General features: G+C 35.4%; 1 protein-coding gene across 4 annotated transcripts in view; it reads left to right on the forward strand.

The window, feature by feature from the left end:
• PALLD (palladin, cytoskeletal associated protein) overlaps positions 1 to 24342 on the forward strand; it is a 182458-nt gene that overhangs the window by 60270 nt on the left and 97846 nt on the right. For all 4 annotated transcript variants that reach the window (XM_058837833.1, XM_058837834.1, XM_058837835.1 and 1 more), the window contains 8 exons: positions 618 to 796; positions 3114 to 3180; positions 3762 to 3867; positions 4869 to 4943; positions 6206 to 6347; positions 7956 to 7979; positions 16414 to 16533; positions 17307 to 17619. In XM_058837833.1, the coding sequence (XP_058693816.1) occupies positions 618 to 796; positions 3114 to 3180; positions 3762 to 3867; positions 4869 to 4943; positions 6206 to 6347; positions 7956 to 7979; positions 16414 to 16533; positions 17307 to 17619 (1026 nt within the window). The remainder of the gene's footprint in view (positions 1 to 617; positions 797 to 3113; positions 3181 to 3761; positions 3868 to 4868; positions 4944 to 6205; positions 6348 to 7955; positions 7980 to 16413; positions 16534 to 17306; positions 17620 to 24342) is intronic.

The raw sequence follows: 24342 nt of genomic DNA on the forward strand, positions 1-24342 counted from the left end.
AGCTGGTTCCAACCTGCCAGAGTCCCTCTGAAGGGCTGCACAGCCCTCTGGGGTCTCGGCCACTCCTCCCAGCTTTGTGTAATCAGTGAACCTGCTGAGGATGCACCTTCTCATCCAGCCAAGCAGTTGATAAATAATACTAGGCCAAATATCAGCCCTTAGGGGATACCACTAGTGACAGGCCTCCAGCTAGACTCTGTGCCACTGATTACAAATTCAGATATTTTGTGTGCAGAATCAATGGGGTTTAGGTAAATGAGAGTGATAAATTATATCAAAGTGGATTAGACTGTGGTCAAAACAAGCCAATGCACAAATTATGAAGGAAAAACTTGTTTACCAAAACCAGGACAGGAGATAGTTTTAAAATGTAGATGTGCTGTGTACAATTTTCTTAGTATACAGAAATGTCTCCCTACCTTTTAAACAAAGTTTATTCTAGCAAGTTTTTCTTTGTGAAATACTTTCTTTGTTAAACACTTCAAAGCACCCTTTGCTGATTTCAGTAGCAATTTAGATTTTTGCAGCAGAGTGTAATGTGTTCTTGTGTGCGATGAGCCTGAACCAATCCTTTATATTCTTTTTTTGTTTGTCTTTCTAATGTGTGTGGGCTGCAGATGGTTCTGTGAAGGAAAAGAACTCCAGAATTCCCCTGACATTCAGATCCATTCTGAAAGTGGAGGACTTCATTCACTAATTATAGTAGAAGCCTTTGAAGACGACACTGGACGCTATACTTGTCTGGCTTCAAATTCTTTTGGTTCAGATAGCACATCAGCTGAAATATTCATTGAAGGTAAGAGATAAAATAATAAAATACTTGATGCGTATAAGAAAAGATAGCTAAGCTGAAGATTACTTTTGGTTCTTTATCTTAACATTACATTCAGCATGGTGGTATTTTTATGGTATTCCTCTGCTTTTCTTTAACACAACACTTTTTAATATCATATCATATTAATTCAGATATTTCAAGGAATGTATCAGGAATTACTGAGTACATTGCTATTTATTTAGGGTAGAAAAGAAAAAGAATGAAATAGAAGGAATATCATTAGCTTTTAAGCAGTACCTCTGTAAATCACTAGTTAAAGATTTGATCAGTTTTGAGCTGCCTCTCTGTGCAAATATATGTGGCTGCCCCAAATGAGTCTTCTTTAGTCATGTGTAAATGTACTATAATCCATTATCTTTGGTATACTGATTTTAAGTCAGATTAAAGTCAGTCATAGTGGTTTTGTCTAGAAACAACTGCTCATTATTGTCATAATATTTCCTGACTGCAAAATTAGTCATAACTCAAGTATTGTTTTCTCTGAGAAAAGTTAATAATAACCATTATTGTGTAAAAATAAATGCCAAATTGAAACAAATTTTAACAAAAAAAGGTAAATTTATTGCCAAAAATAATGACCAATGAGCAAAATTATTAAGTTATTTTTTAGCAGAGAATTGTATTTCAGGCAAGATTATCTTAACTGCATACTGATTTTTATTTAATTCATACATCTCTCAAAAAATTAGGTACTATTATATTCTTTTACTAGTTTTGTAACTCATTAAAATTAATTTAAATGGTCACTTGAAAGCATAAAATAAATTAACATAAAAAATAGTCATGAGAAATCTGAATAATGACACACCAGAATTATGAAATAGCTTTTGGTTAACAAGATAAAAAACTTTTCATTTTAATTAGCTAATCATAACATATGTGCCTTTATAGGATTTCTTTCGTTATGTTTTTTATTGTCAGAAATTTTTAATGCCCTATTGGGATATAATAGCAAAATTTCCAAGACTTTTCTGAATCTTACAGATTCGAATTAGTTTTCTTTACAGAAGTAATCATGATTTCAGAAATACTCAGGTATAGTACAAATATATATTGCTGTGTGAAGTTATAAGGAGAGAAGCAACAGTAAAAGATGAAACAGCTAGGTAGAGAGATGCTGTGAATAAAACAATTCTTTGACATCTGCCAGTCTTGCTATATAGAAGCAAGTTTTTTAAGTTTTATAATGTTACTTAGAAAGAGAGAGACTTGTCCAAGTCATTAGGCTCCTCCCCTGTCATTTTTAAGGAAAGCAGATTGACACACAAGCATTGCTTTGTACATTAATAGACTTGATGATACTGATGCGTCATACTTTCTTTTGTGCAGCAGGCCCAGCCATGCGAGACCTGGTTGTTCTGTGTTCTTAAGAAATCCTTTCATGTAGACCCACTTTGATGACTGAACATTTACTTCTCTCTTCTCATCTGTTCTGTGCTACTTATTGCTTTGACTTTTTTATAGCATAAACTTTGTAGATCATTAGGGTACTTGGGTATTTCAGTCCCAGCATTGTTTCATTGGAATCCATCTATGCTATACTATGCATATTGATTATGAAGTGCTTATGGTTTGTATTAAACATACAGCTATCCATATGTATGCACAAATTCCTTGAGGAATAATATGGACTGCATAAATGTCTAGAATAAATGTGTGAAGTATCTGTTGTTAGGAAAAACTAGGACAAAGGGAATAAATGCTTTCATATTTTTTTCTTAAGTAAGCTCAGGGTATTGCCAAACACATACATTATATCAAGACTTCCACTGGCAAGAAATAGCAGTACATAAATGTTATGTGTAGGTTAATGTAAATAGTCTGAAATGTGGATATCATGGGCAGCAAGTTTAGTCTGAAAATGTCTTGGTGTACTGCGTTGCTTAAGTTTGAAGATTTCTTATCTATGTATAAGCCATATGTTTGCTTAACCTTCAAATTTAAAATTTAAGTAAATAAAATTATACATTTCCCATAGAGCAATGGTACTCAGCATTTTTTTTTTCTGTCTTGGCCATATTTGTTTCAATATGAAGGGAGACAGCTAGGAGCCCAGGGAATGCAGTGTGCAATTAAATTGGCATGGTTATGATTTCTGTAACTGTCCAAAGTACATAGTTAAAATCTTTATCAGATAAAAAAACTGCTGTAATTTGTTACAGAGAGTTCTCAATTCTTGAATTGAAATGCAAAATTATCATAGTTTTTTCTTTAGAATTTAAACATTGAATAAATCAATAAAAAGATACGAGATTATTGAAAAAACTTTTTTTTCCAGGTGCCAGCTCTACAGATTCAGAGACTGAAAGTTTGATTTTCAAATTAAAGTCTGGAGCTATGCCACAGTAAGTGTGTAAAGTGGTACCAATATTGTGTAAATATTCTTAATATGGGATACTGGAAAATCTTTGGTAGTTTTACAGTCTGGATAAGCATCTGGGGTCACTTGTGTATGTCTTGTGTTTTCTATTTCTTTCATGTGGTATAAATGTGTAGTATTATAATTGTAAATTGTATTAATTTGCTTGTTCTGTCAGAGAAGGCTGGCCTTACCCTGACAACATATTTGTTGATACCAACTTTTCACATTTACAAGTAAGTTCAAGTTAACCAAATTTTCATTTGTAGTCACCCAGTCCAGTGCCTCTAAAGAAATATGTAGGGGACTACAATTAAAGAAACAAAATACATTTTACTTTCATCTTAAATCAATACTTTTTATTGCGTGAGGAAGAGTAAATTAGCCAAAGGTTGTGTTCTACTCAAACTTCATCTCTCCATCTTGATCTTCATCATTCATGTTGATCTTTTCAGTTGATAATGACATATTTAAATATGTAGAAAGTACAAGGTGGCTTACGTATTAAAAACTAACACATTCTCATTTTAGATCCTATAAAGCTCTTCCTGGGTTTTTATTTTTCAGGGCCCAAAAGAAAACCACTTCTGTTTCCTTGACAATAGGGTCTTCTACACCAAAATCAGGAGTGACCACAGCTGTAATACAGCCCATCTCTGTGCCCAGTCAGCAGGTATTTTTAGACACCAGTTTTTAAACTAGGAAAAGGATTTCAGATTTTCTTCCAAGATTTGTAAGAATCTTGACAGAGCTCAAAAGCTCTGTAATTTTGAGGAACTGCGTTGTTAAACTATAAACTTATATTACTATATTAAGAGTAATGATTTTTAAGAATTAAGTATCCACTGAATGGGACATAAAAGTAAGTATACATATGGATTCTTACATAATGTGTATATTACACAGCATTTGAGCAGCAGACATATCTGATGATGATGAAAATTATGGAATTTATCTCTTAAGAGTGATTTGTTCAGTCCCAAAAGAATGTACTGCAAATGAATGCCTGTAGTATTTTTTAGCAAAAGTTTTAAATTTTGTTATTAAATTTAATATTGATTTAATATTAATTATTTAATAATGAATTAATTATTAATAATTAATTAATATTCCCTTTCAGAGAAAAATAAATTTTGCTATCTAGATGTTAAATATAGAAAATTGTTGTTCATTCATTTGTACTAAGTCTTTAATGCCACTGTGGCTGACTTAAATTTACATGTAAATCATAAAATACAAACAAAATGAATATATCTGTTAGCCTGTACACAATAAATTCTTTTCCCTTTCTTAGGCTAACCTTGATAAGCTTTTAGGTACCTGGGTTTATTTATCAGTGCATCAGTGAAGGGATGTAGTAGCAGGAGAAACAAAAATACTTCAGTGCAAAGGATCCACTTGATTGTATTAGCAGGAGTCAAATTCTCAAGATACTTTTAGGCAAAGACAATTGGATAAAAAATTCTCATTGAGAGTATAGGAGCCTTCAAAGCTTGCATTTTTATTTCAGAAATATGACATATGTAAATTAGTGATGTCTCCCAAGAAGTATGGTAGAAAGAGATCACCATAAGACTGCACATGTGAGAGTTTGCATTTTTGCCTATGTGCAGGGGCAATGTCATTGAAACTAGTATTGTTTCCATTTTATAGCATTGTTGCATTGTTCTGCAGGTTCAAAGCCCTACTTCATACCTGCACCATCTGGATGGACCCAAGCCTATCTATTCTGCGCCTGTTTTTACAAAGGTATGTTTTATCCATCATGATTTTTTATATCATACTCTTATAGTCTGAAAGAAAATACCAAAATTATGTATCCTAATGCAGGAAAGTTTGATCATGTTCAATTTTTTCAGTATCAATGGCTTCCTAAGAAAATACTTTTCCACTGCAACAATGAATTTCTTATGCATTCTACTAGTGAATTTAAATTCTATTCTGTATGAGTTTGTCTTATGCCCATGACTGTTCTCCATTGATAAATCTTTGTAAAATATAGCAAGGTATAAACACCAATTTCATATAATAGTCTTGACAAAGCCTCATTCACAATAATTTATCTACTCATAAGAACAAATAACACAGGCTTTTTAACTCTGATTTAGAAAAAGAATTGTAAGGTAAAAATCATAGAACTGCTTAGGTTGGAAAAGACCTTTAGGATCAACAAGCCCACCCATTAACCCAGCATGACCAGGCCCACTGCTAAACCACGTTGGTAAGTGCCAAAAAGTGCCACATCTACATGGCTTTTAAATACCTCCACGGATGGTGGCTCAACCACTTCTCTTGACAGTAAATTAATTTAGTTGTAAATTAAATAAGACAGCCTCTACAGAGTAAAAAAGACTCTGATTTATAATATTAAGATATTTATATTAATATTAGGCTAGATAACAAAGGTAAAAATAGTGGTTATCATCTGTCAGTTTTGTTACTTAAAATATTGTGTTTCTCTCTCACTGCAGCTCTTCAGACTTTTCCAAAATTTTTCACATATGTACAAGGATTTATTACATCCAGAGTACTGTCTCAGAAGCTATCCATACACTAGTTAATATATCCTAATTGTATTTGTGTCATCTAATTTTGATTGGTTTGTTATATATGGCTCAGATGAAAAGCAGCTCCACTTTCTAGAGCTGAACCCAAAGTCAGCTCAGCCACTGTCTCTGGATTAAGTCAGTCAATGTGTAGTTAGTTCCAGAATTTTCAATTCAGTTTGTGGAAGAAGAAAAAAACAGAAAGCCTAAACTGCAGTGATCTACTTGTGTTGAGGAATTAAATACTTCTGCACTTCTCTCATCTTTGGTCTTTTTAACAATGTATTTGTAAATAACCTATTCATTAATTTTTAACTATATAGATGTATTAAATTCAATTATAATGAAAGAAAATCTCTATTGCAAAAATGTAATGACACAATAAAGTTGAATTACAAAGGAAAGACTATTTTTAAAAATGTAAAGTCCTCCTGATTTATTTGAATTGTGATGTTTATATTTCAGGAGCTACAAAATGCCACAGCATCTGAAGGACAAGTCGTGGTGTTGGAATGCAGGGTCAGAGGACCACCTCCCATTCATGTGAAGTGGTTCCGACAGGGCATTGAAATTCAAGATTCTCCAGACTTCAGAATTCTCCAAAAAAGTAAGGCAATATCATGGTTTAACTTTGGCCAGCAGTTGAGGACCACACAGATCCTCATTCACTCTCCCCTAGTGTGCTGTGGAAATGAATTGGAAAAGTAAGATTGAGAAAACTCATGGGTTGAGATACAGTTTAATAGAGGAAGCAAAGCAAAACAAGCAATCTTTTCACCCCTTTCCATGGGCAGGCAGGTGTTTCTGAGGAAAGAAAGGTTCTGTTAACTGTAAGTTGCTTGGGAAGACAAACGCTCCAACACTGAATGTTACCCCTTTCTCCTTCTTCACCCAGATCTATATGCTGAGCATGATGTCATATGGTATGGAATATCACTTTGATCAGTGCAGTTTGTTTGTCCTGACTGTGTTCCCTCCCAATTCTTTGTGCATCCCCACCCTCTTCACTATCATCAGGATATAAGTAGCAGAAAAGGCCTTTATAATAAGAAGTCTCTGTATTACCAATGCTATTTTAAGCACAAATCTTAAACACAGCCCAATACCAGCTACTGTGAAGAAAATTAGCTCTATCCCACTTAAAACCAGGACATTGTCCACCCTTTTATTCCATACCATTTATGTCATGCTCAGGTCCCACACTAGCCAAGAGATCCTCCACTGAGGAACAAGTGAACCACCACTTCTCATCCTTTGGTCTAATACACATTCCCTTAGTCTGTCCCCGTAAAATTTCACAAAATCTACTTTGAGTTCAATTAGTCCACATCTTTGGGCTCCATCTGTTATGATGGTCCTCAGGACAGGAGAGGTGGTGTGTTGCATGGACTTACTGAGCACCAAAGCCAGCCCAGGCCAGGTCATCTCTGCCCTTACACTGTTTCATGTGAGGGCTTCTCCTCAACTGTTCCATGTTGTTCCTGGTATAGTAATTCCTATAACATGCAACTCAAATCAACAATTTAAAGGTATCGCCATTACAGTCTTCACCTGTGGTCCCATTGGACCCTAGCATTGGGTTTAACATTGCAATTAACTGCTCTCCTTGTTTCTAGCCTGCCTAGCAACAAGAGATTCTGGCTGTCTTCATCTCAGTCAGTTGCAGACGTACTGAACACCACTCCAAGTGAAAGGCAACTTGGCCTGCACTCTGCTGCCAAAGGGATTGAGAAAAACACATTAGGTGATACCAGTTGTGGCATCCCACTTGGCTGCCTTTGACTCCAGTTCATATTAAAGTTCCAGCACATCTGGCACAGCTGCACTCAGCCAAAACCAGTTCAGGCAATAATCTGAAGTAGCTGCTTTTAATACAGGATGGAAAAAGATCATGAAACTAGTCTGTCAGGATTCAATTTTGGACAGAGTCCTTTCCTCTTCCCATTTCAGTGCTAATGGCTAGAAGTAATAACTGAACTGCTTACAGTTCAGTTATTACTTAATTGCTCAATTGCTTAATTGTTCAGTTATTACTTACTTGCTACTGACAAACAATTTCAATCTCGCTGATTTTGAAAGGTGTGCACAGGTTCTCTACTTATTTACAGCATTTCAGTATAATATGTTCGTTCAGTACACTGATATTTATTAATGCAATCTCTAATGTAATTTTTCTTGTTTGTTTTCCCTCCGTATGATATGATGTGATATGCAGAGCCACGATCTGCAACTGAACCTGGTAAGAATCATATGAAAAACTAATCTCTTGATTCACTAGCTCTTTGAGTTTGTACTGAAGCCATAAATAGAAAAGTGTTTCTGCTGAACATTGGTAAATTGAAACCCCCTTAAAGACAATGCTGCTTTATCACACCTCCCATACTGTACTCTGTCCTTTACATCAATTCCTTTATTAGTTAAACAGTAAATTCCATTTAGACCAGCAAGGAGAGTAAATGGTTTGCATGCTACTGAGGGAAAAAGGACAAGTCCCACAAAATTCCATTACCCAAATAGTGCTCATAAGAATTACATAACACCCAACCGCTAAGTGCTAGTTTAACCAATCCAGCTTGGCACATGTGATGTGTCTTAAACACAAGTAAAACCTGATCCTGAAAAAAAAAAAGAGGCACTGACTGAATTCTTCTAGTCAATTCACAAGATAAAAGTCCTAGATTTCAACAAGTAAAAAGTGTTTTTCCAGCTGCAGGTTTTCTCTGTCTGCTACACTTTCCCATTATACATCATTATATACTGGGGGAGATTCTTGAATAGTACGTGGATGCTAAAAGACTGAGAATGTTCTTTAATGTTTCTAAATCAAACATGTAGAAGAGAAGACAGCAATACAATCTTACTTTGCTTTAAGAGGGTGGCCAGTTGTGCTTGAATATTCTTGAATTTAGAGAGAGTTTTAATTATGACACTGAAAAATCCAGAAAAGCTTTCTGACTAGGATCTGAGTATTTCTGAAGTATCTCTGAAGGATGTTAGGACTGGGGAGATGTTCTAAACTCTGAGGAGTTAAATTGACAAGGCAGGACAGACGCAGCAGCTGAGAGATATTCAAAATGTAGCACTGTGACTATGAGGATGCAGACTAGGAAAAATGCAGCTTCCCTTTAATTTTTATGGAAATGAGAGGAAGTGAAGAGAGAAAAATATTTTCTTTCTCAGCTATTCACTAATTTTCTTGCTACTTCACAAAATTGTTTTATACCTATTTTTCCTCTCGTCCACTGTACATATAAATTGCACACACACACACGTGCACACTCTATCCTATCAGTTAACACTGTTAATCATGGTGTGCAACATCATCAGCTCTAGTATTAGCTGATGCCCTGAATACATGTGACAGAATGATCTGATTTGTGGAGTCTTGAAATGTGAGCCATGTGAAAGAAAGAAGAGTATTGGAAAATCAAATTAACCTCTAATGAGGAATTAAAACGTATCCCAGTGCTAGCAATGGGCTATTAGTACTTTACAATCGTAACACAAACTTTAAGGTTTAAATATTGTAAGTTAGGGTACAAAACAGTTTCAAGAGTGTTTCAATATTATATCAAGTCTTTGGATATGAAAATAAATAAGGGACGATGGGTTTGTGTTGAAATATGTTTAATACTTTATCTTTCTTAGAACATTCTCCTGTAACATGTATTACAGAATAAGTCTCCCAGTTGAGCTGTTTTCTTGATATCTTAAAAAGAAAAAACAATCTGATCAGTAGGTTGACTTTTTTCCCCCTTCTCAGAGGAACATTTCTCCTGTCAAAGTAGCAAAATCTTTTCTAGATTTAATCTGCCAACATTATGCAAATCATACCTAGTATATCTGGCTTGTTCTTATTAGGAGCTTCTTTCCTGCAAAATCACTTGAACTCGAGTTGTCCTTTAACACGATAGATGGTATCTGAAAGGAGTGAAATTTTAGCAGAAGTTCCTAAGAAGTATGAATTTACCACCCAATCTTAGAGTTTTTAATAACCAAGTAACTCTTAGCTCTTCTGTCAAAACTCAGTCATGAATATTTGCTTAATTTTGGTAATTTTTTTTTTACCCTTTCACCCTCTTTAGTAAACCTAAGGAATAATGCTAGATGAACTAAATATTTTAGAGCAGGAATGCAGCAGCATCTAGTAGAAAGGAGAAACACTTTTTTGCTAGAAAGAAAAGGTTTCTGTTGTGTAAATAGCTGAATACAAGGAAACCATACATTATGCTTCTTGCTAGAAGATTTTTTTTTCATGAACAACTGATTTTCGTATCATTAGTTGTAAGGATTGTGTAGCCTCTCTGACAGTTATTGCTGTGGAAGAAGAATGTTAATATTCATTCACAAAACTATCAATTTGCTTTCATAACTGCTGCCTGAAATAAGAAATAGAAGGTGAGATTCTGAGTCCAAAGAGATCATCCCTTTGCCAGCCCTCTCACATACCTGCATATCATCATGTTGAAAGTGCTGAATATTCTCCTTCCCATTTCTGGCTAGCTTGCAGACCCTGAGAGAAGAAACCTTCTAAAGGGTACTAGGGAATGGATTCTTATATGAAAGGTGTGTTGCTTGAGTCTTCTCAAGTACAGAAAAGTTATTTAGTGTTGAGGTATCTCATATTCTCAAGGGATTTGGCAAGACAAGAATAGGAAGACATCTCAGTTTGGTATCTGTATTGTTGCAGTTTTATAGACATAATGGTAGTGAATGCCTGCCTAACTGCAGTCTGTCTGGTTTGTTGTTGGACTATTTCTTTTTTCATGCTTGTAATTATGTTGCAATATGTATTTATGAGCACCTTCCTGTGCTTTCTGCCTGTGAAGGAATTTCATTTTGGTATTTTTTTTTCTCCCTGGATTCATTGAGCTAAGCACTATACTATTCGTAGAGATTTGTGCACTTATCTTTTCCTACTAAGCCCTATTAAACAATGCAGTATCTTAAATAATGTGGTGTCTTACACACTGCAGAAATTAATGACAGTACATTTACTGGCTTATTTGTGTAGGGATTGACACTGTGCATGAAAAGGGAATGTAAATAAAGTTTGGGAAAAGTGTAAATATTTCCTTTTGGCATAAATAATAAGCAATGTTTTGTATATAAGTAGTACCACTGGTAATAAGTAATACTGGGTTTTAGAATGTCATGAAGAATCTTACAATTTGTTCAACAAGAAGCTGGATATGGGTATCAGAAGTGTAATAGATGCAGCACTGGTTTGTGATGTAATTCATGCTCTTAGAAGCCAGACTAAACAATGCCTTCAGAGGAAATTTTTCATGAGCAAACACATAATTGCTATTCAATGCAGATGGTTAATACATATGCAAGATTGATAGGGAAGCATGCGTATGCTAGATGAGTATTCAGAATTTTGAAAGATGGACATGTTTTCTAAAAAATTTTCCAAGTGTAAAACATCCATGAAATTTTACATAAATTGTAACAAGCTGTAGTGTGACTTTAGTTGGTGGTTGTCAACCAAAGTCCAACCATCAATAAACACTTTATAGCACTCAGTAACATTGGTTGTCCTTTGATAGGTCAGTACTAATGATTTAAAGGAAAAATATTCCATGAACTCACACAGGTAAGAAATTAAGAAGCAAAGAGGGGGTTTTGGCTACTTTTTTTATTGTTGTTGCACTCTATCTACTCTAATGTGTTTTGCACTCCTTTTTCTGTCTAGACAGAAATCAGTTTGCATTGCAAATCCCTCCAGACTGCTTTGTGAATTAATAGCTAGTCAGATTACTTAAAGCCAACATCACAGTTTGTCAAATTACCTGTTCTTTACTTCTTTCTTGAACATTTTGACTTTATACTGATTGAATCCTTCAAAAACAGGCTGCCGGAGAATGAAAAATCCCATCGAATCACTTGCCAGCTGTTGATATTTTGACCATTACTCAGCTGTCTGGAGACAGCCACAAACTGTATTGAATTACATTAGAACGATTGTCTAACAGCATGTAAGAAGAAAACTGTATGAAGTAATTTTGCTTAAATTGCCAGGGAATTGCCACATATACATGCTTTTTTTCCTAAGCACAATACTGTGTATGTTCACCAAACACATCTCAAAAGATAGTCATCACTTCTCTTGGATTGTGCTTTCTTGTTTCCTGTTTAACTGCTCTGTTTCAGAGTCTCCACTCTAATAAGTAACTCCTTTAGAGATGCCCCTCTATTTCTATATAATGTTTGAAACTGAAAATATATGGCAAATGTTACAGGAATCCTTACTGCTTCCCTGCACCAAGAAAATCATCTTTCTGGTAGCTAATGAAATTCAAAACACAGAAGCTTTGTTAGGTTAGCAGGTATGCCAGATCCTTGCACTTTTTAGTGAAAACAAGAGAACTACGACTAAGGATTGGTCTTCTTTCCTGCCGAGCAGAAAACAAGGGCTTAGAGAGAGCAATCTTCTATTGAGCCATATCTCAAGAAGCCAGATTCAGAGAAATACTGAAAATGGACTGAAAGCCCCTTTCATTTAAGGTGATCTGATCAATTTACGTATTATTGCTTGTCAATTAAATTTTCAATTGTACTCTGTGCTCCCAAGATGCCCATAGAATTCTGTTCCTGCCAGTGACCTCATCTTAAATCTGACTGCTACAACTATCCTGGCTTGTTGATGCTTCCAAATTCAAAGTAAACATCTGATCTGTTTTTTACTATGTGATTTTTTTTTAAAAATACTGTTATTCTTCTCTAATTGTGAACATTTAAAGGTTTTTAGAGTGCAGTAATACTTGCAGCTATGTTGCTGAATGCATTAATTCCAGCCTTGATGTATGTACCTAATTTAACTTCAAACTAGGTGGCTTAGGCATCTACAGTATCATAATTGCCTTAGGGTAAGCTTTAGCATAAACTTTTTCTTCACGGTGATAAATAGATTAATTTCTCCTCAAATCTGAACAATATTTTAGGGGCTAAAGTCTTTCTTGCCATAGCAGTGTTCCCTTTTATTGTACCAAATCTGGCCAGATAGCAAACGTCTTAGTTAAAGATGACATACCATGTAACCTAGGCTCTCCACCTTAAAACTGCAATTTATTGCTCAAAATCACTGTTGTTGAGGTTTCTTATCAGTCTTTTGTAAGTGCTTTTTTTATCTTTTGAGATAGCACCAAACATAGTCAGTTTGTGCATCTTCTAAAAACTTTACTCTGCATTCCTTGAGTGATATAAAGCTTATTAAATAAGCCAGAACTGCTGTCTGACTGGGTAAAGGTATATGCGATAGTGATCATCAGAAACAGGCAAATTGAATACATTTTTTTGTTATTTTACTGCAAGCTAAGGCATCTACATGTCCGCTATACTACCATATATTATGCTACTCTGCATATTCTTCTCTATTTTCATGCTTCTCTATTCTCCTTATATAAAAGATGCACAGATACCTAGATGAGAAGTAACCTGGTGGACCTATTGCTCTGGGTTAAACTGGAGTTAAACACTTGTGGAACATGAGGGAGGATAAGACACGAGGTGTCTACAAGTTGGCAGGATTCTGTTTTGTTGGATTTTGATCAAGAAACCAGAACTGTGACTTCCCACTGTCTCTGTGTATCAGAAAATTTACAGCTTTGAACCTACAGCTATGGAAATTGCTCTGTTCATTGCATCGGAATGATCAGCTACTAGCAAAGGACTGTATTTATTTCCCCAACTGTGTGTGCATTACAGTGGCGGAAGCTAATGGTCACATTAGAGATGAAGCTGTAGATATAAGAACTATTCTACTTTTAATGTAATACGGAGAAACACTTTGTAGTAAACACATTGCCACTAATAAAATTTGCTAAAATGCAAGTTTTCTCTCTTACCAAAGTTTATTCTTCCTAATGGACTCATGAATCATAAAGGGAAAGAATTGCTCTGTAAAATGTAATCTTTCTTTCTAAATAACTGACAAAACAGTCAAGTACTTGCATGCCTAAGCATTTTACATGTTTCAGTGAACAAAATGCTTTTGTATTCATTAAGTCAAGTGTTAAATATGTTTTAAGGCCCTGAGAACAGCATTTCAGAGCTGCTTTCTGGAACACATTTCTGTGATGAAGTTACTTGTCAGCTGATGATCACCGGGAAGTAGAACAGACATTATTACCCTCAAATCTTCCGATTCTGCTTAGTGCATAGTACCAGAAAGTAAAATAGTTACGTAAGACAGGGTGTAAAGGTAGAAAAATACTCAGAACACTGAGTATATCCAGAGTGTGTTATGGAAATCTTGAAAGAACCTTTCTTTTGCCAAATTAGTATTTCATTTCTGTGTTCCACAGTAGTAAGCCTTTTCTCAGGGACCTGGAGGTGAGTGATTCTTGGCTTGGAGGAGGAAAATTGATAAAGAAGATGGCAGCGTGTTGTTCACATGTGCTTTTTGCCCATGCTGCCTTTGATTTGTTCTTAGGATTTTCATGTTTTCAGTTTAGCCAGTTTTCTTATGATTGATCACAAACGTGTTGCAGTTTGTTCATCTAGTTGAAAAGACTAAATTTTAATCTCTGATTATTGTCATCATTAATTTACTTTAAAAATTTTTTTACAAAGATCGCTGCAATCTACCATATATAATTTTACAACATACCTCCTCAGTAAACAAAGCACATCATTGTAGAATCCATTAGAATTCTTTTGGCACTGAAGGGTAAAGATCAGCTCTTATGTGATCATTTTACACACCTAAAAATCTGGAAGAATGTTACGCATTAATTAGCTCTGCTGTTTGAAAAATAGGGGTTCTGCTGGTTGCTATGTTTCACAGTGTCTTTGCCATCATTCAGAGAGAAGTTCTCAGCCTGGTGGAGTGATCTTCTTTTGCAGTCCTGAAATAGCCAGCTTCCAGCATTCTGCTGTTAAATGAACAGGAAACGAGAATGCTGCCTGTATAAGATTACATCCCCAGGGTCAGTTCAGTCCAGGAGTACACACGTGTGGTTAACAATACAGCTTCAACTGCTTATGACACACCAAGGCTCGAAAAAAAGCTGATCTCAGTAGTTCAAAAACTAGCTTGTGTTACCCATTACTTTCCTGATAAGACCTTTCATGAGTCATTAATCTTCATCTGTGTTAGATAAGATCCAACGTGCTACAGTATTACCAGACATGACTCTTGCAGCTACACAGAATGACTGGTTTGTGTTGCCAAAAAAAAGGCATGTTCTGCTGTCTGAAAACCAACTCTGAGCCAAATATTTAGTCAGTCATTCATTTTTAGCCCATTTCCAGTACAGGAAGTTTTTGGATACATTGTAATTTATAATTGGAAAAAATTAATAACATTTTGTTAACTGTCTAAATAAGACACTGGTCTGACATTCCACAGGGGAAAAAAACAAAACAAAACACTATTTGAAAATGTTTTCCTTATTTGAACTATAAGAAGTGAAGTTGACCTTACTGAACCTCTTCTACAGAATAATTTTCATATGGAAGTTATTAGATTCTAAAGTGCTTTTCCTCATTTTACAGTATGCTTTTATTAGCTGATTTTGAGATACTATATGGGATTGTGAGTGTGTCCAAATGGCAAAATGCAGTTTTCTTTTTTTTTTTAATTAAACTTAATGTTGTAAAACTTCTCTGCTTTGGTTTTGAGACTAAAAAATTGTCATAAACAAAAGAAACTCTGAATTAATTAAGGAGACATGCTATGTAGCATTGTCCATGAATAAAATTGTATCTGTATGTTGTGTAAATAGTAGGATTATTTAAATTATCTGTACTGAGATAGCTTTAAATAAAACAGAGTACCATTACAAGCAGAGATAAAAGAAAATTACTTCTTTGAAGAAACTGAAAAAATATGCCTAAACAGTTAAGTGTGCCCATTGTAAATGGATAAAATGGATTTAGTAAAAATTACTGTAAGACCCAACCTAATATCCTTCGCACAAGTTTTCTGACAGAAGCCCTGATATAATCAAAGCATGTACCATGGCTTACTAAAGTAGAATGAACAAATTTAAAACATCTAAAGAATATGTCTGGCACAGCATTCCGAAGGGTTTTTGGGGATACTGGTTTTTTGTTACATTTTTAATGTATCCATTCTCAGTGCTGTGCAGACAGAGACAGATTTCCCAAACTCTGCATAAGGGGAATATTTATGCATCTGGAGTTTTTAGTTGTGGTTAGTATATACAGAAGAGCTAATTGGAAGTGGTGATGTTTTCTAGTTTTACTGGGAATGGGATTTGATCTGAATGTTGCATTAAATACAGAAGAAGAATTCAGAGAGAGAAAGAAAGAAATGAATCGTGTGACATTTGTACTGATGGTATTATTTAGAGACACAAAAAGAGCTTGCAAAGAATTTTTTCTGGAACCCATTACATTCATTTGTGTTAATTAGTACTATCCTGCATTAAAAAAACATTGAGTGTATAAAATGACTGCACAGACTTGTAACGGCAAAATTACTGTTCAAGCCAGTTTGGAAAACTTAGCTTGGTGAATTTACTTCTTTCAGATGCAAAGTGATTTTCCTTAAAGTCATTTATGTTGGAAGCTCCTCTTGCAGCTCTCCCAGTATTTCTTCATAAAAGTCTAGTTTCTGGTGTCCTTTTAACGTACAGTGCAAAAAATTCTACCTGGCACTTTAAATTGTTTGTGATGCACTTTATTTTTCTGTTTATTTACAGAAGAGATATGTACACTTGTAATAGCAGAAACTTTTCCTGAAGATTCCGGAATTTTCACCTGCACAGCAACAAATGAACATGGTTCAGTAACAAGCAGTGCACAGCTAACTGTCTGCTCAGGTATGTGACAAAGAGAAAGAGGAGCTTTGAGTCATAGACCTTACATAATTAATTTACCTGTGAAGTTATCGGTCTGGTTTTTTTGTGGAAAATGGCTGCTGAAAAATATGAGGTTTGTCGAACTCAGTGCTTTCACATAAAGCAAAATGAATGTTTCTTATGTTCATTTCCTGGTTTAATACTTTTATTAATATGAAATACATTTTTAAAGTTCTGCCACAGGCCTGAGTGTTTAGGGTTCAAGACTAGATAGAAGCAGAGGCAAAACTGAAGAGATGAAATGATGCTACTAAAGGTGGACTTCTTTAAAGTAAAACATTGTGATATGGTATGTTTAGTTTTTTGATATGTTTCCATATATATTGTCATGGGATGCACTAACTCAGATGCCATTGCCAACTTGCCATGTATACATGTATTCTTCAGCATTTTAAAATTATTTGTTCCTCGGAGATCCTGAAACTCCAGGAAGAGGAAGTCCTGATTTAGCTGTTGTTGCTCATACTTGCCAATGTCAGTTAGTACATTGATTCCTGAAATAGATTTAGAGAGATCTGTGAGGTTTCTAGTTATGCCTTTTACGTGGGGCAAACTCAGAAAATGAATAACCATCCATGTATCTAATTTAGCATAAATTATCAACAGAAGGACTAGAAAAATACCTTTATAAAACCAATGATATTTCACCTTTAAAAAACTGAAAATACACCTTGTATTTACCATGTATTTTGTCTATGACTTGTTGAAGAGACATTCTTTTTGATTTCTTTTAGCCAACATGGAATGCTCTAGCGATGATTTCCATCATTTCTCACCACTTCCTCCAGTTGAAATTACCTCCCTTGAGCTTCCTTCTAAGAAACATACAGATACCCACCCAGCAAACAGCACTGAGTTGAGACCTGGTGTGATAGACCTTCAACAACAGCTGAATTCAGCTGAGGAAAAATCAAATGGCATTCATCCTCTTCATGGAGTAAATGGAATGATTAACAGCAAGCCAAATGGTGATAAATCCATCCCATCTCCAGCTGTCTTGCTTTCACCCACAAAGGAGCCACCACCTGTGCTTGCCAAACCAAAGCTGTGAGTATTTTTGTTTGGGTTTTTTTGTTTCCTATAAACTTGACATTTGTTGACAGCAAATTTTTGCCTGAAGCAATTTAGACAATTAGACAAATGGACAGTCCTTTGAATGTGCCTGTCCCTTGAACAGTATTCCTGCTGCTGTGATTTATGTGCCAAAGAGCTGAATACAGGAGCCACTTGTTTCCTTTACGTAGTGTTATGTCAAAGTACATTCTCTGTCCCAATGCCTTTAGAAAGGTTTAAGATAAAGCCACAAATGGAGAAATATTGTGTGGCTGTTGCTCTGTGCCTTTTTTTCCCTAGTCACCGTACCTAAAGATCATAGTGGCCTGAGAGTTTTGGATGCTATTTCTGTTTCAGCACTGGTTAGGTCTGTTTTTTCTGTATGTGCTTCGGTTTGTGTAGTCAGTGGATATTCAAGTGTGTAATGTTTTTATTATTTCTCATATTTATGTATAACACATATCTTGTTGTACTGTCAGCCAGATTACAATAGGTCTCTTATAGCTAAAAATCTGAGAAGGCAAAACTCTAGGAAAGGAGAGATAAATGAGTGGCAAAAAAAGTTACAGTAACATTTTTACCTTTTGTTCATGGTGGTACCTTATGCATAAGTGATGTTAAGAATAGCGTTTTAGTTCATGACACTCCAAATACTTTGTTTCATTTGCATCAATAGTCAGAAGGAATTGTAAATTATAAAAATGTGTTTAAGAAGAAGCATGGAACATGGTCTTCAAGCTTAGCAAGATCATTTGCTTTATTCCATGTTTTAACAGGAAACTTGTAAAATGCAAAAATGCTGTTATTTTAGCACTCATGTTGAATTTAAACACACAAAAACACATTTGAGGCAGCAACCCCGCAGTATTCCCTTTCTACCTTCACCACTTTTTCTTTCAGTTGCTCTTCGTCATTCTAAGCAGTCTCTGGCAGCTGTAGAAGGGAAAGAGGAGTGGAAGAACTAGAAAGACAGAGTAGTGAAATAACAGTATATATGGTGGTGGTTGCATGTATGGGAGGGAGGTTGCTGAGAATGGCAACTTGCAGATGATACGTGATATGGAGTAAGCCAGCTGGTCCTGTACCCAGCATATCTGTTGCAAGACCCACTCATGAAGAAAGGAGATAGTGGCTCCAGCAGAGCCATAAAAAAGAAATTTCACCCCAGAGCTTTCTTTTCCAGAAGTAAGGTGGCCTGAGATAAGGGAAAGAATGTGGTGTAAAAGACTTCTTTTGTTCAATTGTTCTCAATGTTCACTGCTATGCATGCAAAATTTATTTTGTTTTTAAACATAGAGTCAACATAAAATACAGTAATGTGAGAGAGATGCTATTACAAAAGTCTTTTCAGTTGCTGATGTCCAAATCGATGACCTTGGAATCCCTAGTGTAATTACCCTTGATTCCTATATTTTTTGATTAACAACACTTGATGCACAAGACACTGATCTTGATTGCAGTCAAGATACATGTTTTGTTTGGCCAAAGGCAGTGTAAGTCTGTGCTGCTGTCAGAAATTGAAATCTTGCCCTCTCCTCAGCCAAGTATTTTGCTCCGAAGCACACTGATAGCATAAGGAAGGGAAAGAGTGCCAACAAGAGGAGAAGAAGAAATGTCTGACTGCAGAGATTTGAAATCAAGTTTTGGCATTTGGAAAACTGTTTCCCTAGTAAAAGTGAACAAAGTAATGACATTAAAATTAGCTGAGTAATAAAGTAGCTCTCTCAACCATGAGAATGATCTCTCTTGAAAAGAATTAATCTGTGGAATTGTATCTGTCCATAGAGTATTAGTTGATAAAATCAGTACATGCTAGTAGTCAATAAGGGCAAACACACTTATTATAACCTTTTTTAAAAGTTATTTAAATTTTGAAATTGTTAACTATGGACAGAGCTTTAAGTTTCTGAAAATCATTAATAGGTTTGTTTTTCAGGAAGACTGGTTTTAAATTTCCAAAAATAACCTTTTGTTTTCAAGTTTATTTTAAATTAAATGTTACTTAACAGGTTTATCTGTGAACTCTCTGAAAACAGTTTCTTCAGCCTAAAAACAAAGTAATTGCAAAGGGTTTGGGAATGATAGGCTGGTTTTTGTTTTGTGTTTTTTATTATTACTTTTAATTTAACAAGGAGCAACTGAATTCCTTCTTGAAGTATGAAATACATTTGCATCTTGGCAATGTAGCTGTAACATACACCTATAAATAATGATTTATCACATTTCAATCTAATGCAAGAGCAGACATGCTACAGAGAGTTACTGTAGTTGTTTTCAGGCTTGAAGAGTGTTTTTAAAGTCCTAGAGAACATTCAGGTTTTGATTACAGACACTTCAATAATCCTTAAGGCATCATTAGTTGTTGCTTCAGTCTGGTGCCAGGAATATTTAAGAGTTTAATACGACAATATAAAAAAAATTGTGGGAAAAATGAATATAGAATTAATTGGGGAAGTAATTAACATCAGATATTTTGCTAATATGAAATCTAGAAGACAATTCTAAATATGGTTAAAAGGCACAATATTTTGTTGTGGTTTTTTGCAACATGAATTTCTGTACAGTTGAAGGACTGTTAACTGAGACAAAACATTTCTGTGATTCTGATGTCTGCTGCAGTGACCAGTTTGAGGAGGTTCAACTATTACTGTGCCTGAGACTTTTTCAGTCTATAATGGTGTGATGCACAGTTGAGGTTTCAGAAGATCCCTACTGATGTATGTTACCTTAAGATATTTTGCATCTCTCAAAATTAGGTGTTAATATCAATTTCAGTGTGAAGTCTGTGTATGAAGGTTCTGTCTTAAACCTCTTATAATCCTCTGTGTGGGTGTTTGCAAAAAAGACACAACATTGTTCTGTGGAACTGTATATAACATGTCTATGGTTTCAAATGGAAAACTTCCATTCAAGTGGCTTGGTATTACTATTATTTTTCCATGTGTCTGTTAAAAGAGTAAGAGAAAAAAAGATGGTGTTCGTGTGGTTACTGGATGTACCTGTGTGATATCTGTTGGCTTTGTAACAAGTCATCATTTTAAAGTTCACAGACAGTGTAACTGCAGTGTGGTACCAGAGCTTCCTGACCAGAGAGCTTCTCTGCTGTTGTCTCGTTTTCCGCCTCTTTGTGTTGGAGTATTAGCCAAGTCTGTCATATACAATGACCACAAAGAGCATAAGCTTAAAGGGAGTTTATTATTTCCATAATAATTGCATTTTATATCTGCAAACAGTAAGAAACTGCTTAGAATATATCAAGAAGAGCTGGATAGAAAAACAATATGTGAGAAGAGGCGACAGTTCAATTATTCATGTAACTTTACATTCATGAGCAAAGGTCCATCCATATCAATTTTGTTTGTTTCATCTGCTGTGCTCTTTCAAGGTTGATAAGGACCTTTGGATCTTTATCTTGCTGCTACCCTCAATAAAACCTTGATCTTCATGTTTTCTACTGCAGTAGAAATAACTAAAGCTAACTAAATTTACTAAAATGTAAAGCAGGATAACTGCACATGAAGTTAATCCCTTGATAATAGTACAAGTCCAGAGCATTTTCTGCATCTGTTTTCCCAATTAATATGTGAATGATTAACTTGTAATCCTTTTTTTCTCTCATTCTATATCAATACATTTTTAACAGAAACAGTTAAAACAAGGAAAAGTTTTGTGAAGCATTTCCATTTCAGTGATCAACAAGAACCTGGACTAGGGTTTATAATTTACTAATAAAAAATAATATAAAAATAGAGGAGGCTTTTTGAGAGAATATACTAAGAAATAGGATTTTTCCCTATTTTCTCAGACTCATTTCTTATGCAAAAGTTGCAAATTCTGAGCAGCAATAAAAAATGTTATAATGTCTTCTGGCATACGTGTGGACTGAATGCAGAAGATAACAGTAAGCTTAAAACAAGTCATTAGTTGTTGTTTTGATGATCTTGGATCACTGTGAAAATCTCTCTGAGACCGCCAGAAGACAGAAGAGAGGAAATAGGAAGTGTTATGAAATATAGGTTGAAAGTCACATTTCATTGCCTATTTCAGATCAAGGAATAGCATGGTCCAAACCAGTGGCAGTTATCGCTGAGAAATTTCCTTTTTACTTGTCTTTGTTAACATAGTGTCAAAGGGTAATCACAAATGAACTTTAAGCCTTTTAAAACCTGCAGCAATAGAAGTCTGAATTTCTTTCTAACAATAGATGTGAAAAACAAGAGAGGTTAAAGGTGATACATTTATTTCTTAGTTTTTTTTCTCCTTTGGGCACTGATGTTTTCTGACCCAAGTAGGTGGAGGCACCTAAGTGTACATCCTGCATACATAAAAACTAATCAGTATTTTAACCAGAGAAGTCAAATAACCTTGAAACAGTCATGAAATACATGTACTGTGTGTGCCACCATCATGGTGTGCACACAGGACTTTAGTATTTTTTCAGATTTATAATTTAACACTGAAAATAATTCAGTTAATAGGACAAGCAGGGACATGAGGGAAATTAATAGAATCATAGAATGGTTTCAGTTGGATGGATCTTTAAGGATTATCTAGTTCCAGCCCCTCTGGAATGGGCAGGGACACCATCCACTACACCAGGCTGCTCAAAGCCTGTGCAGCCACCCCTTGAATGCTTCAAGGGATGGTGCATGCAGCTGCCTCTCTGGGCAACATTTTCCAGTGCCTCACCACCTTCACAGCAAAGAATTTCTTCCTAATATCTAATCTAAACCTCCCCTCTTACAGTTTAAGCCATTGCTCCTTGTTCTATCGCTGTTATGTCCTAACGGCTCCAGATTTCCATAGGCCACTGGAAGGGCTGCTCTATGGTCTCCCCAGAACCTTTTCTTCTCCAGGCTGAATAATCCTGGCTCTCTCAGCCCATCTTCATAGGAGAGGTGCTCCACACCTCTGACCATCTTTGTGGCCTTCTCTGGACTTATTCAAACTGAGTGCATGTCTTATGTTGGGCACCCCAGAGCTAGATGCAGCACTGCAGCTGGGGGCTCACAAGAATGGAGTAGGAGAGGAAGAATAAGCTTTCTCAAGCTACTGGTCATGCTTCCTTTGGTGCTGCCTAGGATCTGGTTGGTTTTCTGGGCTACAAGTGCACAAGTTCAGCCACTTGCTTGAGCTTGTGCATTTTAAGCTTTCAGTTAAACACATGCTTTAAACTTGTAAAAATCTTTAGTGCCTCCAAGAGTGTTCTCCCTCTCTTTTCTGCCTGAGTGTTGCTTTATAGCTCTGTTGCCTCTCTCATACCTTTGTTACTGACTGTCACCACCAGCTCCTCAAGGTACCAAGAATGGGCTTTCTTTCTAAGAAAAGGATAGCAAAATTTGGGGGTGGGGTGTGGATCGTGTATTTAAGGCAGTTTGTTTTTTCTGTAACAGGGTTGAGTAGAATACTATGCCAACAGTTTATGATGCACCTTTGAACCAGAAAATATAGCAGGAAATGTTATACTATCCATCTGTAAATAGCTTATGGATAGTTTTCTGGTAATCATGAACTAAAAGCATTAAAATGAAACATTTTGGGTTTTTTACATTTGTTAATTTTTGTTGTTGTTGTTTCATTCCTTCTCACTTAAATAACTGGGTGGATTTAATACTTGGAAATTATCAAGCAAAGGAAATCCAAGTGGTCAGTTCTTTTAAAATGCAGAATTTTCTGAGAGGTTCTCAGTGTTCTGGATAGGGAGTTCTTGCAGAAATATTCAAGGATTCACTTGGTATCACTGGATAGAAATCTCAAACAAAATTTTTAATGCTTCCCTGCATGCTAATCCTTGCAGCTTAAACATCATATGTACTTAATTTTTACATGGCTTTGAATATGGCATGCAACCACATTTTCTTGGTATTCTTTCATCCCTGACCATGTAAATATCCAATCTATATATAATTTTGAAATTGTAAATATATCATCTTACACTGGTTATGAGGAAGAAGATGGTGAGAAGGGGTATAGTTTTTGTTTTGAACCACCTTTGTTTACTCTGTCTGTTACAGCTAACCCATTTGCCAGGACTGCTCACTTCAGACGTAGAAGGTAGAAGATAAAGCTGAAAAACTGAAACAGTGGTGTTCATAATTTTGGGTTTGGTTTTCAGGAAAAACTATATTTTAGTCTCAATAATAGTATATCTCTCATCTTTGCCTTCTGAGTGACTTCCTAGAAAATGGTCCCATCTGATTCAGGTGAAGAACTTTTAACTAATACAGCAGAAGGTTACACTGTCACTTCCTTTGGCACCCAAGTCTGTTGAGGAATTTCTTCATACAGCACTAAGTATTCTAATCCAAAATGAGAGACTGGGAATCCTTACTCAACCGAGATATGACATAGAAATTGATTAATACTGAAAAATACAGTATTTATTTTATAAAATCTGCTTGTTTCTTTTGTACATGTTTTGATAGTACTTTTTATGATGTTGAATTAGTAAACAAATTTATATAAAAGATAAATATCAGTTTATGAGACAGAGAGAGGAACTGGCCAAAGCTTGTTTTGCCAGTCCTCATTTTCTTTGGAAAATGTGTTTGATAGAGTCTGTATAGATAGATATAAAGTTCCTTCTGGTAACATGAACTTCAAAGTGTTATGGACATTACAGTACTTTTTGTTAGACAAGCATAATTATGTGAATGGTAGTTGGGTTAAATAGTTATTATGATTGAATGGGATTTCAAAGCTACATGACTTTGGCTT

The sequence above is a fragment of the Poecile atricapillus genome, chromosome 4 (assembly GCF_030490865.1).
Source record: "Poecile atricapillus isolate bPoeAtr1 chromosome 4, bPoeAtr1.hap1, whole genome shotgun sequence".
Lineage (NCBI taxonomy): Eukaryota > Metazoa > Chordata > Aves > Passeriformes > Paridae > Poecile > Poecile atricapillus.